This window comes from Macaca nemestrina, chromosome 3 (genome assembly GCF_043159975.1).
Source record: "Macaca nemestrina isolate mMacNem1 chromosome 3, mMacNem.hap1, whole genome shotgun sequence".
Taxonomy (NCBI): Eukaryota; Metazoa; Chordata; class Mammalia; order Primates; family Cercopithecidae; genus Macaca; species Macaca nemestrina.
The window spans coordinates 42,175,988-42,194,286 of NC_092127.1; the positions used below are offsets into that span (position 1 = coordinate 42,175,988).

At 39.1% G+C, this 18,299-nt stretch overlaps 1 protein-coding gene across 1 annotated transcript in view; it reads right to left on the reverse strand.

Moving 5' to 3' along the window:
* Positions 1 to 580: 580 nt before the first annotated feature.
* LOC105463442 (endothelin receptor type A) overlaps positions 581 to 18,299 on the reverse strand; it is a 62,297-nt gene continuing 44,578 nt past the window's right edge. The window contains exons 4-8 of the mRNA XM_011710521.3: positions 12,045 to 12,243; positions 8,671 to 8,823; positions 4,798 to 4,931; positions 4,264 to 4,372; positions 581 to 2,269 (exon numbers count right to left, since the gene is read on the reverse strand). Coding sequence (XP_011708823.1) covers positions 2,129 to 2,269; positions 4,264 to 4,372; positions 4,798 to 4,931; positions 8,671 to 8,823; positions 12,045 to 12,243 — 736 coding nt within the window. The 3' untranslated portion in view covers positions 581 to 2,128. The remainder of the gene's footprint in view (positions 2,270 to 4,263; positions 4,373 to 4,797; positions 4,932 to 8,670; positions 8,824 to 12,044; positions 12,244 to 18,299) is intronic.

The window sequence follows — 18,299 nt, forward strand, 5'->3', positions numbered from 1 at the left end:
AATTTATAAAATGCATTTTTTTCATATGAAAGAAACAAAGCATCTTGAAAGAAAGATAATTGTCTAAACAAAATAGTGTGAACCTATGGCTTATATTATAGGCATGTATCACTGCATATGATGTGCCAGTGGAATAATAGATTTGACTGCTAACACACAAAGGGGCAGTACTTCTCAGCCTTGCAATTCAAGCAACTGGAACCTGATGTTATTTTATCTATGCCTGTCCTAAAATATGGCCCAACAAATTATCTTACCTAATCTATTGTTAGCAATCTGTCTGGTGAAGTCTGAAAGAAACATCAGACAACCTGGCAATTTTATCACCACATTGAGTTGAGGATAAGAACAATATAATACTTCAAAGTGTAATGACTTTTGCTCCAGCACAGGAAACAATATGACCCCAAATACTGCTTTATCAAACCAACCAAGCAAACAAAACCCTATATTGCTAGTCTACAGCTCATCTGCTTTCCCACTGCCTCTTCTATCCCATTTGTAATGGTAACATGGTTACAAGATTTATGAATGCAGAAGATTGTTACAGGTTAAAATGGACTGAGGCAGGTTGTCATGATGAACAGTCACCTAGATTTTACTCAGACTATGCACTTTGGCACAACTGCGGGTCACAATTATTAGATTAGATTAAATCCATACATACCATCACACACATGCATATATCACACACACAATACATTCCACAGAGACAGTCTAGAAAAATGGGCTAAAAGAAATTTACAATTGTTTATATATATACACACACACGAGTTAAAGATTTTCTGCTGTACTTCACAGTCTGTAAACATCTGGGAAAATGCCCGGCAAAAGTCACTGTGGGCCCTTTGAAATGGTGGCAGTGTGGGAGGGAGACATTGGGGTAGGGATTTAGGTTCATACTGAGAAGTGAAGAATCGTTAAGTTCTGGTGGCAGTTGGGGGTAATTATTTTTCACTGACACGATAAACTCATCTGGCCACTTCAAAATTATGTTTCCTGTATGGAAAAGGGAATGACCAAAAAAGGCTTACTGCCAGTTAACATTTTAAGAAAAATTAAGAGAATAGGAGGTGATATGTATATACATATATATGTCACTATTACAAATACCGGAATGAAAATTTCCAAATCATCTGAAAAATTCAATCTTTTCCTCCTAGGTGTGCTTTAGACTTCTATATACAGTGCACTGAAAGTCTCAGGTAGAGTTAATGACACACACATTAAAATTTTGGTACTTGACATTGATGTTTCATACAAAATTTACATGAAAAACAGATTGAACTTGTGAAAAAGAACTATCTGATTGAAGCATTACTTTTGAATTTAACATACAAAACATGCTCAAGATCTCTTGTAATCAAACACCATTTAAAAAAGAAAATACAGTTTAAAAAAAAATTCTTTGAGTAACATCTATTAAACTGCCAAATGTATCATCAGACTGTGCTTTAAGGGCCTGTAGTATTTGTTGTAGCTTTAGAATTTGTGTTTTAAAAAAATAAACAGTGACATAGAAAATACTAACCTAATTGCTCACCTGAATACTATTTTTGTCTTTTTTTTTTGCAAACTATGTGTAAATAAGTTCAAATAGTCATGTTAGGCTATTATGCAGTTAAAAAATACTGGCACCAAATGACATTTCAAATAAAAGTAACTTGAGCCCATATTGTATTTGGCTGAAGGACAAAAAATCAGTTAAAAAAAGTAGAAAATCTTGTCATAATTTCTAAAGTTTCATGGTGACCAGTTCCCACTGAACATTCACCAGAACTGCCATAAAAGCTAGCCATGTACTTGAAAGCTCTATTTTCATGCAAAAGTAGTAAATATCCTTCTGGTTTCATTGAACAGTCTTCATTCTCTCCCAGCTCCCACCATTTTTTAGTGCTGAATACAACACGCGGAATATGTAAATCAGATTAATTAAAGAAGTACGATTGGTAGATGTCGTGGGTGGCTAAACCGGTCTACCCTTGCGGTTTTGGAAAGCATTTCTTCTTGGGTGTGGGAGTGAGTTAAGGAAGAAGGATCAGAGAAGAGATTTCCGGAGTCACAGTTGCCTAGTGATTTTTTTCTCCCAGAGGATTATGGGAGTACCCAGGAGTGCTTCGCAGGGTGGTCAGTTCATGCTGTCCTTGTGGCTGCTCCGGTCTGTGTTATGGTTGTTTTGTTCGTGGTTCTTCCACTGGATGCTTGTTCCGTTCATGGGGACCGAGGTCATCAGACTTTTGGACTGGTAACAGCAGCAGCAGAGGCATGACTGGGGGAAGCAACAGACTCGAAGTAAGGCAAGCCTACCAGCCCATTCCCAGCCAAACACAGCGGCCTCGGGCCACGCTAAGGAGGGGCAAATGTCCATTCACATTCGAGGGACGTGAACCTTGACAGTAACCTGGAGTGGAGAGCCTGTTATCACCAGGCAGGAGTTATACTATCCATTCCGGTGCAGAGAAATAGAACCCTTGTGTCTCATTTTATTACCAAGTGCAAGAGAAAGGGAAGGCAGTGCTGGCGAGAGGGAGGGCTCTCCACAGCTTGAGGCAGGCATGGGTAGGGCTGGGTCGGCGGGGGGTCCTAGTATTTCTTCAGTGTGCACCACCTGTGTGGCTCTCTGCACCAGGTACCTCATCAGATCCTCACAACAACCTTGGATGTTCCCCCATTTTATGCTATTCCCCCATTTTATGAATGAGGACAGTGAGGTCCAGAGAGGATAATGAGAGGCAGAAGTGGAATTAGAACCCAGGACTCTCTAGATTTGGGCTCTTTCTCTTGGGTATACTGCCTTTTTAGGAAGATTCATCAAATAGTGGGATTCATTTCTGATAATTTTTACCTTGATTTTCCCTCCCCCAGTGAATATGTAAATTAATGAGTAAGTAATAATTAATTTCAGCTTACATAATGTACTAGTTTTAACCTGCAAGTTTAGTCAGTCCATTTTGGGCACAGTGTTTTGTGACGGGCAAACATTTCCAAGAAGACCTCAGAAATATGGCCCCAAACTTCCATACCGAGTGTCATCTGTTTGTGTGATTCCTTGGTTAATATATGTCTGCTTTGTTTAGACTGTGAGTGCCATGCAGGCAGTTACTGTGTTTTTCCTCTCTACTCTGTCCCTAATAGTAATCAACTCATATTGAGCACTTATTATTTCGAGCATTTTACATATATTACCCTTCTTATGAGAGAGATACTGTGATTATCCAATTTTATAGGTGAGGAAACTGAAAAAGCAGGAGAGGCACTAACCAGACCTGGGGTAGACAGTTAGCAAGTGCAGGGCTGTGATGTCCATCGTGGCTCTTTGCTTCCAGAGCCTGCATTCTTGACCTCTACCCTACTCTGCCTCATATGTACTGTAAACTAAAGTTAAACAGCCTGGTTCAAGATAACAAAATCCAGTGAGGATTAAGCCTATGCTCAAATCATTTCAGGAACCAGAAAATGACACATCAATAAGACAGGCTTGGAGCTTCTGAAGGACTTGGGTGGCTGAGCTGGCTGGAGGTTTGAAAGCAGAAGGAAATTGATTTTGAATAAAATTATATTTGTTCAGATTCCCACAGCAATAAGCATTTACTTTCCTTGAAGAGTCTATTACTAAGTACACAATTAAATAGCATTTAGTGAGAGCTTTCTTCTTTTTTTTTTTTCTAAGACGGAGTCTTGCTCTGTCGCCCAGGCTGGAGTGCAGTGGCACGATCTCGGTTCACTGCAAGCTCTGCCTCCCGGGTTCATGCCATTCTCCTGCCTCAGCCCCCCGAGTAGCTGGGACTACAGGTGCCTGCCACCACGCCCGTCTAACTTTTGTATTTTTAGTAGAGGCAGGATTTCACCATGTTGGCCAGGATGGTCTAATCAGTGAGAGCTTTCTTAACAATAGAGTTTATATTTTGTCGAGACTTTGGTTCAAGTCTAAGACAATATAAGGTACGAATAGGTCTTATGTACTCTGTGTGGCCGGGAGCATACATTGAAACGTTACTCTCTAAAAGGAGGGTTCTAAATTGGCATGTGATTTAGTCCTTTTGATTTTAACCTCTTTGTCTGTGGTTGTCTAAATAGGAACTGCTTTTCTGTTATGCCGACAATCTGACTCTCTTTCTGGGTAATAAAACATGATTTTCACGTCACTGCTAAAAAGGAGTACAGCTGATCAAAGTACTATTACAGTTGGAATTGGCTGTGTCTGTTGACTGTTTAATATACTCATTTTGTTGTCTTCAAAAAATACTTGAAAAATCATCTTACCTGGAAACAATTTTTAAATTTCTTGCTCACAAAATACAGAGCTATGGGGTTTATACATGAATTCATGGTTGCCAAGTTAATACCGATGTAATCCATGAGCAGCAAGAAACTACAGCAAAAGAAAATGGTGCAGAATAATTAGAAAATATTGTTTTAAAATCTGCTAACTAGCATTTATTCCTAGAATAAGCATTTTTCTTGCCCAGAAGCCATTTCTTGTGGGTGGCAGTTAGAATTTTGTAAAAAGTGCCTGTTTAAATGGCAGTTTCAGTTTTGCAGGACAGTTACAGATACATCACTACTTGGTTAGCTCAAACCCTTATGCACAGCCTCAGGAGGGGAGTGGCAAGATAACAGACGTGGCTTGCACAAATTTTGGGATCAGTTATAAGTTATGTCAGCTAAAGAAAAAAAATCAGCTTTGCACTTTTAATTTTCAGGGCTAATGGGCATGTAGAGTAGCTGGTTTTGTAAAAGTATTATAAATGAAAATCTGAGAAACTCCAATTTTCTAGCGAGTACATAGGCTCGTACCTAAGTAATTCACATCGGTTCTTGTCCATCTCATTATACACGGTTTTCTTCAATATACGGCTTAAATGAAGAGGGAACCAGCACAGAGCAAAAATTACGACCAAGCAGAAAACTGTTTTTGCCACTTCTCGACGCTAAAGGAAAGTGAGAAAAAAAAAAAAGGACAACAAATTTAGTGTTTTTATACTAGATGCAAGAACTACAGTACCAGGAAGTAGCAGACAACAGGGAAAGAATAATTCAAAGAAGAGCCAGGAGAACAGCCTGGCTTACAGTGCCTCTACCTCTTCAAGATTCTAAGGTCAGCGTTCTAACCAACGAATTGCTAATGATGCTTCTGGGCAGCTTCCAGGAAGGATGGGGACCTCAGGTTGGTTATTAGGGCCAGGACAGAGGTTATATGCCAGGAGAGAGGTGGAAACTGGCTGGAGGGGAGCCAGCTGAGTCTGCGGCTGTGTGTATGTAGGTGGCTGAGTCTGCCTGTGTGTGTGTGTAAGGGGGTGGGGTGTGACTGCATGGGGGAAAGGGTTAGCTAATGGCTCTTAATAACAGGTAACTAATTAGCATTAATGATGGCACGGCAGGCAAGGAGACTGAACATCACATGATCATGCATGAACAAATCAACAAACACCTTGGGAAAACAAAATAGGAGTGGGGAGCAGAAAAGGAAAAGTCATAGCACTATGTTTTTTCCTTTTCCTGATCCTGAACACAGTTACTATTGGGACTTTTTGCTCTTTAAATTCTTTTCCTAATGACATGCAGTTTCTTAATGACATATAAAAATATTATATATTGTTTGCAAGCAGAAGGATGAGGGTAAAGGATTATCAGCAGTGAGGACTAGAAAATCTGGAACATGCTGACCTTGGACTGACTTCATGGAAGGTTTGCATGCCTTTGAGTCTGCTCAGGATCAGAAAAACTATAAATTAGGAATTATCTGCAACTATTCATTGGCGTGCATTATTTGAGTATTATATTTCATGCATTTGTGTTCCTGACTAGGAACACAAAATGCAATTTGTCTGTAACTGGGATCAGCTAATGTCCAAATAAAACTGATTAAAAACAGCGCCTGGAAGGGTAATGCTGGCTCAACCTGAAACATATAACATTAAGTCTGGGAAGCCTATAATAGACTCACATGATTGGCTGAGCCATTCAAAAATATTCTGGGGCAGTTTTGATAACTCGCTAATCTAGCTCAAAGAATTGGGAGTTCTTTAACCTCTCATAGTCATTGGGCTAGCTGGGATATGGCTTCGGAGTAATGATTGAGGGAAGAAATAAAATATTCAAATCTTCCGGAATGGGGGCTCTTTTTAAAGGGTCATTTTGTGTGTCCAGAAAGACAGTGTGCCCAGAAAAATAGAAAAGCAGTGTATTAGGGGAGAGGTTACCTTTCTTGAGTGCATATTCAAAGAGGATAACGCTTTTAAAAGGTAGTAGTATTAGTACACTGCCATGATAGTCTGATATTTGCTTAACCAATATCCAGTCTCCTGTCTTCCTTATCATCACTCAGGTCTTGATTTGTTAAGGCAGCTGGGGAACCTGGCCTAATTATCTACATGCCCACTTGGCACAGTTTTGACACATTAGATGAAATAGAAACCAGTGCACGGGTTTCTGGAAAAGCTACCGAGAAATATAGGGACACTCCTTTGATGCACACCCATGATGTGTTGTTTTCTGTTCTTCCCCTCTTGCTGCTTGGAAATCAGATATAAAAGTAGATCTGCTGCTACTGTCTTCTCAGACTGAAGGAAAGATCAGCAAAACAGTAGATACCTGGCCTCTAAGTTGGCTTGACCACTAAATCTTGATGTCTGAACTTTTTGCTATGGGAGAAAGATAAACTCCTTCTTGGTCAACTGTTATTTTGGGTTTTGTGTTCTCAGCATCTAAACACAACCCCTGATTGAGAAAACTGTCATCATTACAATGAGGAGAAATTAGAGACAACCAAGTAAGAAGCAAAACTATGAGCCCCCCAGAGTATTAGTCAAGATGGCAAGGCTTTGTGCTCTATGCTGGTTCTCCCACAGTCCCATCTGCAGGACCTCCAGTTACGCTTGCTCTTCTGTTCGTAGGATTTGCTACAGCTTTGAGGGGCACCAAAAGGAACTTTAACTGCATGAGGGCAAAATCTTGGGTTCTAATCTCCATTCAGTTGAGCAAACCTCTTAATCACCTGTATAATAAAGAATATATATCCTACCAGTCTCACGGGGCACTTGGAGGAATCAAATAAGAAAAAGACATGGAAATGGACATGGACTTTAAAAACTTAAAAAATGCTATGTAAACATGAAACAGCATATGACAACTGTTCCTAAACCTTATTTATTTCCACAGCAAATACCACTCATAGCTTAAACAGTCTCAATCATGGCACGAATGTAAAAATCTGTATTTTAAAACACTGTTTTTCACAAACCCATTCTAACTACCTCCATTCCAAGGATGAGAGGAAATAATTGTAAACATATTAAGCAACTGGAGTATTTGCAACTTTCATGCCTGAGCAAAGTCATACTAAGGTTTCTCAATGTAATCTTCCTGCTAAATGTCAATGAAAGATAATAGCTACCATTTGTATGGCATGTTAGATTTTATAAAGTACATGCACACACATTCATCCTTTTGATTCTCATAATACTATTGATTCAAATATTATGCTCAATTTACAGATGAAAAGCTGAAGCTCAGAAAAATCAGTATAGTAGTTCAAAAGAGTTGCTGATGAGGAACGATGCTTGCACATGGTAATTATATAGGACAGATTTACAGACTCCATCAACAACTTACATTAACTTTTGGTGTAGTTGACCATCATTATATACTTTTCTGTTGCAACAGAGAACTTACCTGAAGTCCTAGGTTTACTCTTAGAATTAATGTAAATTAACATATGCTTAATACCTAGTAGGAGCTGGGTACTGTTAGGTACCTTACATGTCTCAGGTAATCCCCATGATGTATTATTACATACATATTATGAGAAACTAGATGTTCAGAGAGATTAAGCAATTTGCCCAAGGTCAGAGAGCCAAGTATGAGTCTAGTTTTGCCCTTGAAAGCCCACAGCTTTATCTTATCTGTTCCAATTTCACCCAGGAGGGACCAACGTTAGCCTCCTGTTGATATGTTCAAATTCCTTCTAGAACTTTGGGTCTTCCAACATTTTACCTCTTCTAATGTACATGATCCTATTTCCTAGCATAAGTCTCACATTAGACATTGCTCTGGAGAGGTTCATCTCCTTTTTCCCATTCCCCAAATGCATGGTTCCTATTCCACATTCTAACTAGACTCCTGTTCTTCCACCTGAAATGCTTTCTGTCAACTTCTTCCCCATCAAATCCCATTTAGCCTCCAAGGTCTGGTTCATGAACAGCTTCCCCATGACTCTGTCTCATACCCTTCCTGGCTTTCCATAGCACAGGCTACTTTTACCACACCTGTGATTCTATTTTCAAGTTGTTTTGCATGTGTATTTTATTTCTACAACGAGACTGTAAATCTGCATGGGGAGAAAGTCATATGCTTCTTTGTGTCCTGGTACAGTTCCAAGCCCAATTCAATGCATGAACTCACATACACACATGCTCAGTATACTCTTGGCAAAATAGAGGGATAGTTCTTCTCTCTCTGGGCCCAGCCTTCAGGACCACTTGTTTCACAAGCAGGCTTCCCATTTTACAAAAGAAATTTCTAACACTATTACCATAAAGAAAACAGTTACAAGATAGTATTTTTATTTTAGGAAATCAGGCTAATTCTACTAAAGATGGTATTTGCAGGCCTGCTGTTGTCAAGGACTAACCAGTCCTGGCCAGATTTTCATGATGTTATGGGATTTACCTGCTTAAGATGTTCACTGAGGGCAATTCTCAAGCTGCCATTCCTTCTGTTCAACATCTCACAAGTCATGAGGGTGTAGAAGATCGCAGTGCACACCAAGGGCATACAGAAATAGAACCCAAAGAGCCACCAGTCCTTTACATCTTGGTAGAACTTCAAAGTGAAAAAAAAAAAAAAAAGAGAAAAAGAGGAGCAGAGTCATGTAAATTAACTGTGCTGTGCCTCTGGTAGCTTTAAGGTCTTTAAACTTGCAGATATGTCTTTAAAATCATGCTCTCTGGTTGCAGTAATGGGTTTGGGAGTGGTCCTCAAAACTCAATTAAATTGGAAACTTCAGAAATTATCCTGGCTTTAAACAACACATAAAGAAACTGCACTTACAAAAATTATCTTGACAAGGATATTTTCGTAGATGGATGGTTTCAACTACACAATGGAAGAGCCCTAATCAATAAAAATAATGTCCTTCTAAAGCTCATAAAACATGATTTTGAGACAAAAGAATATATAGATTTATCTTTATTTCTTGATGAACCTCAACATTTTGTTAGCGCCTGCTTTACTTTTGACTATTGTGGTGAAAGTGTATTTAACCTGAAACAGTGAAGGTTATGAATGGCTTGTCTGTGTAGCTTTGGTTAATAGGGGTTAACCCTCTGCCTGGTATGCCTGCTATGTGACCTCAAAGCCAGCCACTTTGAACATCAATAACTATACTCTTCTCCCTCTTTTAATACTTACCACCTGGAAACGATTGAAGCAGCATATCTCAACTGGGGCATATCTGGTATTATCTAACTGGGTGGGATTTATAAATACTAAGGTTATTCAGTTTTATGTCTGCTTAAAGAAGAAAACTTAATACCCTATAAAAATGGAAAATGAAAAATGATATCTAAATTCTTCTTCCCATGAAATTAATCACCAACTTGGGAAGAAGTGCTTTTTCTTTCCTTATAATGCTTCTTCAGATTGTTAATTTACTAAGGACAATGCAGTTCCCACAGTAAAAAAAAAAAATCATGCTGCTCTGTAAAAAATGCGACAGTTTCTGAATATAGAAAGAGGCTAAGTGGGCTGCACTTATAACATGTCTATTAAAATAATCTAAAAATGGTTCCCAAAGACAAAAAATTTGGGGGAGGAGTTCTTGACTATTTTTATGCCACAGACCCTTTTGGAAGTCTGGTAAAGACTATAATGCCTTCTGAGAACAATAATTTTACATGCATAAAATAAAATACATAAGATTGCAATGGAAACGAATTACATTAACGCACAGCTATCAAAATATTAGAAATTAAATTTTGATATAGTAATATTGTGTTTATTCACAAATAACAAACCTAATGATGGTTCTAATAACTACCGAACTATTGAAGTATTGAAGTTCTGATGAGCATAAATAATATTTTGAGATTACACAAGTGTTACATGGTATGAAAATATCTGCTATTTTTATTACTGAAAAAGTCATGATACTGTTAAACACTATGGTGATTTGTTGGGTACATTCATAATGGAAGGAAATGATAAATTCAGTTAGAAGTTAGTGAAAATAAACATGTTGTTTCTTTTCCAACCAAGTTCACAGATCCCTGAATTCTATCCTCAGGTTAAATGCAAACTCCCAAAGGAGTTGGTTTATTCTAAACTGCTTACACAAACATTTCCCTGTTCCCAACACACTGTAGAAAGATTTCAGTCCTGAACTTATAAAAAGTCAGAAGCACTCTCTCTCTCTCTTTTTTTTTGAAGTGCAACACGAACACTCCTTTGAGCACCCGTTCTCCCTTCTTTTGTATCCTCTTTTTCCTGGTGCACTTGCTGACTGGGTATGAATGACCCAGAAGCAGCTGCAGAGGGTCTGGAGGCTGACCCTTGAGAGTGCTGAATGGAGTCCCCTGCCCCCTCCATGGCAAAGGCCCACAGAGAAGCGGGTAATACATCTCTTTGGAACTGATGTCATCCACATGGGTAGAGAGGGGCCTCTCATCAGTCTAGGGTAAAGTTGAAGAGCAAGAACAGAAAAAAGAGGGGAAATAAATTTAGGAAAAAAGAACAGGACTTCAGACTTGGAATGAACTCTAAAAAACTATCTGTTCAACTCATACCCTTTACTACAACCGTCTAGCCCACCCATGCCTGAAGGGTGGCTACCCTTTACTTGAACATGTCTAGAAAGGAGACTCCGTCTTTAAGAAACAGCCCATTTCGTTTTGTCCGGCTCTAAGGATTAGTAAGCTTCTTCTTATAGTGAACCTCTTTTCTCTAATGTTTGCTTCTGGAATATCTAGATTGCTTATTCACACTGCCCAAATTCTGACAATCTCCTACTGTCTGCTTTGTTTTTCACTTTGAAGACTGACCCAATAAGAAACTTCAATTTTAAGTTGTTGGTTTGGCAGTTTTCATGAGCACTTTTAATTTTAAAACAAGAATTTCCAAGCAGGATAACTGGTCAACTGTAAAACCACGAATTCTGTGAATTTTCCAAGTTGGGAAAGCATACTTTGAGATGTCTGTAAATAATTACATGTGGAATGTGAGCTACATGAAACTTACATCAAAGCACTAAATTACACTGATTTAAGAGAAATAGTTGACAGAGCCAGACTCCGTCTCAAAAAAAAAAAAAAAAAAAAAAGAGAAATAGTTATCCCTTTGGTTTTCCTCCTCATCCACATGTAACTAGTTTTGCAAAGAAAAGATGCATTTTAAATAGGTTTCCCAAAACACTCAGTCATGTGATTAAGCTTTTCAGAAAAACATTAATATGGTCAGGTGTATTAAAAAAAAAAACTGAATTTGTTAAACCAAAATATTCTTTTAAAAGTTCTACAATTTTATATTATTTGTATATTAGACATAGAAACCATTCTAATATAAGTACATGTAAGTACTACTCTCTACTTTGAATTAGTAAATTCATCTTTAAAGAATGTGAGAAATATGCTTCTCCCTAAGTGACATAAGATAAACATCAGTATGTCTTCCAGATGGAAATTGTTGTGTTGTATTCATTATTACAAAAACAAATATCATATGTACACACACACACACACACACACACACACACACACACACACACCCCTAGTCCCTCTTTCTTAGTAAATTTGCTTTGGTATTCTTAGTGGTTTGGTGCAGAATAACAGATGTGTCTACCATTGTGGTATAATACAAGAGTGAAAGCCAAAATAACTGTTCTATTCAAGAATCTAGACACAGGTTTAACTACTTTTCAGGCAACTGAGGAATATTTGACAGAATAAACCACACTTGGCATTGTGGTGATGTCATCAAGTCTCAAGATGGTGAAGTCTAACGGAGGACCTCCTCCCTTCCCCAGTTAATTCATTTTAAACGTTTAGTACCTCCATGAATTTTGACGTAGCATTGAGCATACAGGTTTTATGCTGTTCACCCCTATATTCAAAAGGTACCATGACGAAGCCAATCGCTTCAGGAATGGCCAGGATGAAGGACAGGATCCAGATGGAGACAATTTCAATGGCAGTTACCAAAGGAATCCCAATTCCCTGAACACGACTCCAGGAGGCAACTGCCCTGTACCTGAAAGAAACGGTAATGGAACCAAGTTGTTAGGAACTTTTAAACGTATTTCAATTAAACAAAAATTGTAAGTGCTGGGAAGCTCCTCCCCATTGCCAATACCAGTAATTGGCTTTTTAGGAATTTTCTGAGTCTTGATATGAAAACCAAGTGGGGCTTTTTTTTTTTTTTTTTTTCTTTTTTTTTGAGACGGAGTCTCGCTCTGTCGCCCAGGCTGCCAGGCTGGAGTTCAGTGGTGGGATCTCAGCTCACTGCAAGCTCCGCCTCCCAGGTTCATGCCATTCTGTCCCCTCGGCCTCCCGAGTAGCTGGGACTACAGGCACCTGCCACCACACCCGGCTAATTTTTTTTTTGTATTTTTAGTCGAGATGGGCCTTCACCGTGTCAGCTAGGATGGTCTTGATCTCCTAACCTTGTGATCTGCCCGCCTCAGCCTCCCAAAGTGTTGGGTTTACAGGCATGAGCCACCACACCTGGCCACAAATGGGGCTTTTAAGAGTTCCACCCATTTGGAAATCAATTGCCTGGCAGGCCTGAGTCTGAGGTCTTCATTTGGTCTAGTGAAATCTTAAGAGAGTTTAGAATGTGGCAGTAATAGACAGTTGTGCCTATGTCTTTTAAGCTGGGGGAGAAATTGGATGGATGGGAGGGATCATGAAAGCTGCTCATACTTGTTATAGTCATATCTTATTCCTCTTTATAAAATAAAAAAAGAAACCTTAAAGCATTATTTATGAAGTGGGCCTAGATGTCCTTGAGTGAATAATAACCACAGATATTCCATTGTTTCCTCCCTTCTTTCACCCCCAAAATGTGAGCACAGTGGGCTTGTACCAGGTGGCAGTTTTAGTAAATACCTATTTGTGGTAAATGTTAAAGAGGGACTATATCACTCCCATTATGGCCCTGTGCTAGAGTAGATAAAACTTATTTAAAAATACTTTGGTTCCTAACCTTTAGGGTTTACAATCTAACAGAAAAGAATGGTTCATACAGAGTATACAACATAAATGTGACTGAACAATTATGTCAGTCAAAAAACTATCTGGTAATAAGAAATTATGCTCACCTTATTTTTTACTTCACTATTTTAATGATAATAATCACATTTAAATGTTATGTCTAAGGAAGGTTTGGTTTAGAAATTCTATGCTCTTTGACCTGATATGATGGTCTGATGCTAACTGCTTTTAGACTTACTATTAAGAAGAGGCCTGTGACATGGTATGGTATTTTTGTGGCCTCATTCCTGAAATTTTTGTTGCTGCCGTAGTGGAAAAGAAACATTTTCTTTTTATAGTTTTCATTAGATAGTGCCAGAAGAAGGCTGTGAAACAGACCAAATGCATTGGAGACAGGTGCTCATGGGTTTTGCAGCACATACAAAGTAATGTAGAAGATTAATCAATAAAGCCAAGGCAATATACAAGCTACCCATATCCACCAAGACGAGCCCCATCAGTTACATTTAGTGTACTGTCTCAGTACAGTTACACAGTACATGCGTGAAAACACAACTCTTAGAATTATGCTGACTTGATTCTTCACCAGAATTCCCTAGAGATGAGCATGTACAGATTTGTGTATTTTATGATGTTGCCACATGGCATACTGTATAGCACAATTTGCTGGAGAAATGTTTTATAAAAGATTTTTAGGGTAAATAAGATTTGTGTACAATAAAAATCTCAAAAAAGTCCAGATTATTTCAAAATGGGATAAAATACAGCTATGCAAGCAGACCAAGAAAATCCTTTTATGATCTAACCAAGACTGAATTTTAAAATTTATGGTTATTTCCATAAATTGTCCAGTGGGATAAAAATCGTTGTTTATTTTTCTTTGTTCCCTTATTAAACTGGCAGCTTGATACCCAGTAAAAGCTAAGAGGAATGGAGACGGGATGTCTACATCCTAAGGCTGTCAACGGAGTTACATCTATTTTTTCTTCCCTTCTCTCAGGTTGTTTACCAGGGAAGGTGATTTAAATAAAACACCCTATTTCAATAGAGAGTACGAAAGCCTGATTTCCCTGCCAGGATTTGGGGTGAAAGTGGCTTAAGGAATAAAATGTGGTCAACATGTTCTTATGGTGAACATATTCACAGACCAGCTTCATTTTTATAAAGTGCCATGAGTTCCCAGAATATTACACATCCATAATCCAATGTAAATGCAACATTCACAAATAAGTAGAAGTCATTTTTAGAGTCTAGTTTAGCAAATAATTCACGATCAGTCTGCTCCTTCATTAACCCACTCGCTGAGAATTAGAATATTTTCCATTTATAATCACACAGATCTTGATAACATCTCCATGAGATAAGGGGAAAACGACCATAAGAGCAATTAGAAACAATCATTTGTGATCATGAAGGTGGGGAAAGGTATGGAAACCATGAAACACTGGATGTTTCAAAACTGATTTCTATTTGGAATATAATGGCACAACACACTGACACACAAATATGCTTTTCTTATGAGATGCGATTATAAACAGCCTTCTATCTAGTCAGTATGTATATACATCTCTCTCTGTATATCTATGACATCTTCAGTTGTCATGGAAAATCTGCAAGTGTAGATTCCACCACTGACAACTGCTGTTCCAGAAAGAATCCCTCCTCTCTGAAATGCTTTCTTCACTTGGTTTTCACCACAGTCTCCCAGTTTTCCTTCTGACTTACTGGCCACTTCTTCTCATTTACCTGGCTGGACCCTGTTTTCTCCACAAATTCTTAGCACTGGATTTGTCTGAGGGCTTAGTGCTCAGATGTTGTTTCTATCTATGCGCTCTCCTTTGGTGATCTCATCTAGTCTCATGGCTTTAGTATCATTTTAACTATCCGTCTACTGGTAATTCCTAAATTTATACCTCTAGCCTGGTGCCTCACCTTTAACTCTAGACTTATATCTCCAACTGCTTACTTGCGAGCTCCACTAGGACACCTAATAAGCATCTAACACTCCCAAATCAGCCCTTGTTTTCCTTGCCACTAAACCTTTCTGCAGTTTTTCCCATCTCTGGCCCCAAACACTGGGTTAGATTTTACTCCTCTTCCACCACACATCCAATCCTTCAGCAAATCTTGCAACAACTTCCTTCAAGATATATCCAAAGGCAACCACTTTTCACCATCGTACCTGTTATCGCAGTGCCTTGATGATGGCCATAGCTTCCTAACTGATCTCCCTATGTCCACCTTGCTTTGCCACAGCCTACTCTGAACATAGCAACTGGAGTGAGGCTGTTACGTCAGACCATAGCACCCTCTGCTCCAAACCCCCCAGTGGCTTCCCACCCCTGTGAGAATGCCCACAGGTGTCCTCACAGCTGCTTCCTCACTTCCTTCAGGTTTTTACTCACTTGGAGTTTTTCACGGAAGCCTTCCCCGGAAACCCTAAAGTTTGCCAACTCCCCCTCCACAATTGTTTCTCTCACCCTGATTCATTTTCCCCCAAAGCACTACTATGCTCTATTTATTTATTTGGTTTATCATCTATGCTCTCCCCTCTCCTTTAGAATATAAGTTCTCAGCTGGGTGCGTTGCCTCATGCCTGCAATCCCAGCACTTTGGGAGGCCGAAGGGGGTGATCGCTTGACACCCTGGGCAACATGGTGAAATTCCATCTCTACAAAAATACAAAAATTAGCCAGGCATGGTGGTGCGTGCCTATAGTTCCAGCTACTTGGGAGGCTGGGGTGGGAGGATCCGCTGAGCCCAGGGAGGTTGAGGCTGCAGTGATCTGTGATCATGGCACTGCACTCCAGTCTGGGCGACAGAGTAAGATCCTGTCTGGAAAAAAAAAAAAAAAAAAAAAAAAAAAAAAGAAAGAAAAGAAAAAAAGTGAAAAAAAGCATGTAAGCTTCATAAGGACTGACATTTTGTATGTTGGTCACAATACCTAGAACCACAAATGCCGAATAAGTACCTGTTGAATGAAGTGTCTTTTTGTTGGCGTTTTCATGTATGTTACCATGCATGTACCTTACCTTAATTGGCTAGGGAATTCTTAATCTCTAGGGAATTCCGGTGACGAATCAGTCAGCATAATTCTAAGAGTTGTGTTTACACAGATGTACGTGTAAACTTACCTTACCTTAATTGGCTAAAGCTAATAACACACTACATTCTGATCATTTTCCTATTTTTCAAGCTAGCCATGAATTAGGCCACAGATTAAAAGCAAATACTTTTAGAGGTCTAGATTCAATAATTTAAAGGAGGGATTTATGGGAACCTGAGAACTGGCATCTTGCCACATCCTCTGCCTGGTCTCCAGTGAACCTGGGGCGTCTGGACCACGGCTCAGCGCTGCCAACTCCTGGTAGAGCCTTTTCCCATTATATCACCTTGTACCCTGTCATGTGATAGGCCAAAATAAAAGTATAACATATATATTTTATTCATGTAAAGATGTTTGTTAGTGCCTGTATCTATAAATAGAGTTTTACATGTTATCAAGGCCAGAGGCATTTAATGCATGTTTATTGAATCTTGAAGGTGTGGTCTGGGACAGTCATTAAGTTTAAAAATGTTTATTCTTGAAAGAACTTTAAAACATTATAAAATAAAACTTAAAAAGATCACTTCAACAAAATCTTTTTTTTTTTTACTCTTTTCTTGTTTTTATTCTCATAGGCATAGTTTGAATAGACTATAATCCTATGACTCACAATTTTTAAATTTTAGCTTAATTTACATTAAAAATACTCTCATATGTTTCTACATGGGCGTGGCACTTACCAATTTAATGGCTACACAGTATAACAAGATTTTGATATAATTTACCTGAATCTTTTTTCTATGTTCACATTATTTCTAGTGTTTCACAGCTGTCAATAAGATCCCTATAAGCTTGTTTGTACACGTAATTTTTTTCTCTTTCTGAATGATTTTTCTGGATTAATTATCTTGAGTAGGATTACTGGATCAGGGAATAAATAGGTGGCTGAAGTGCCTTAAAAAAGAAGTTTCTACCAAGTGCCTGTCAATGAATGCTTGCCTGTGTTAGCATTTATTATTTATTCTTATTTGCCACTTCCATAAGGTGCAGTGCCACCCCTATCTTGACCTCTGCACATCTTTAATTAACAGCAAACTTGATCATTTGTAATGGTTGTTAATGATTTATATCTCTCACACCATAGGGAGGTTTGGAAGCTAAATACTAGCAGGAAGAATTCTTCTTTAGAGACAGGGTCTTACTCTGTCATCCAGGCTGAAGTGCAGCGCACAGTCATAGCTGCGGCCTCAAACACCTGTGCTCCCTTAAGGGATCCTCCTACCTCAGGCTCCCCAGTAGCTAGGAGTATGGGTGCCCACCACCATGCCAGGCTAATTTTTAAAAATATTTTTTGTAGAGACAGGGATCTCGCTATGTTGTCCAGGCTAGTCTCGAATTCCTGACTTGAAGCCATCCTCTTGCTTTGGCCTTCTAAGGCTGAGCCACTGCAACTGCTTGGCCAATTCCAATTTAGAAGAGAATCAGGTATGGTGAATTAAAAGAGAGCCGCAAATGCTTTACCACTTCTTCAGCTGAGTTCTTAAATTGAGCTGACCTGTGACTACTTTGATCAATTGAGTGTGGCTAGAATGATGTTTTGCAGGTCCAGGTCTGGCTTCTGACAGGAGCCTTGAGCCTGCTGGAGCAAAAACGTTGCGCGGACCCTGAGACTACATGAGGGGGAGATGGGCTCTGCTGAGCTCAGACTTCCAGCTGTCCTTGCTAAGGTGCCAGGCATGTGTGTGTTGGACCTCTGAAACAAGCTCAGAGTCAGTTGAAGTCCACCAACCCCAGCTGAAGTGACAAGGAGCAGAAGAATTGCCCAAATTCCTGACCTTCAACATGGCGAGATATGATAAAATGGTTGCTGTTCTGAATTGCTAAGTTTTGGGGTAGTTATCCAAGAGAAATGGGGTAGCAAAATTAACCAATTGCTTTATCTTGACAATAGAATAAGAAAAAAGAACAAATAACTCAGTGCAATAGTGAACAGACCCCCAAATAAGATCCTATTGCCTTAGCCAGCCTTGGACTTTGTCCAGTTCCTC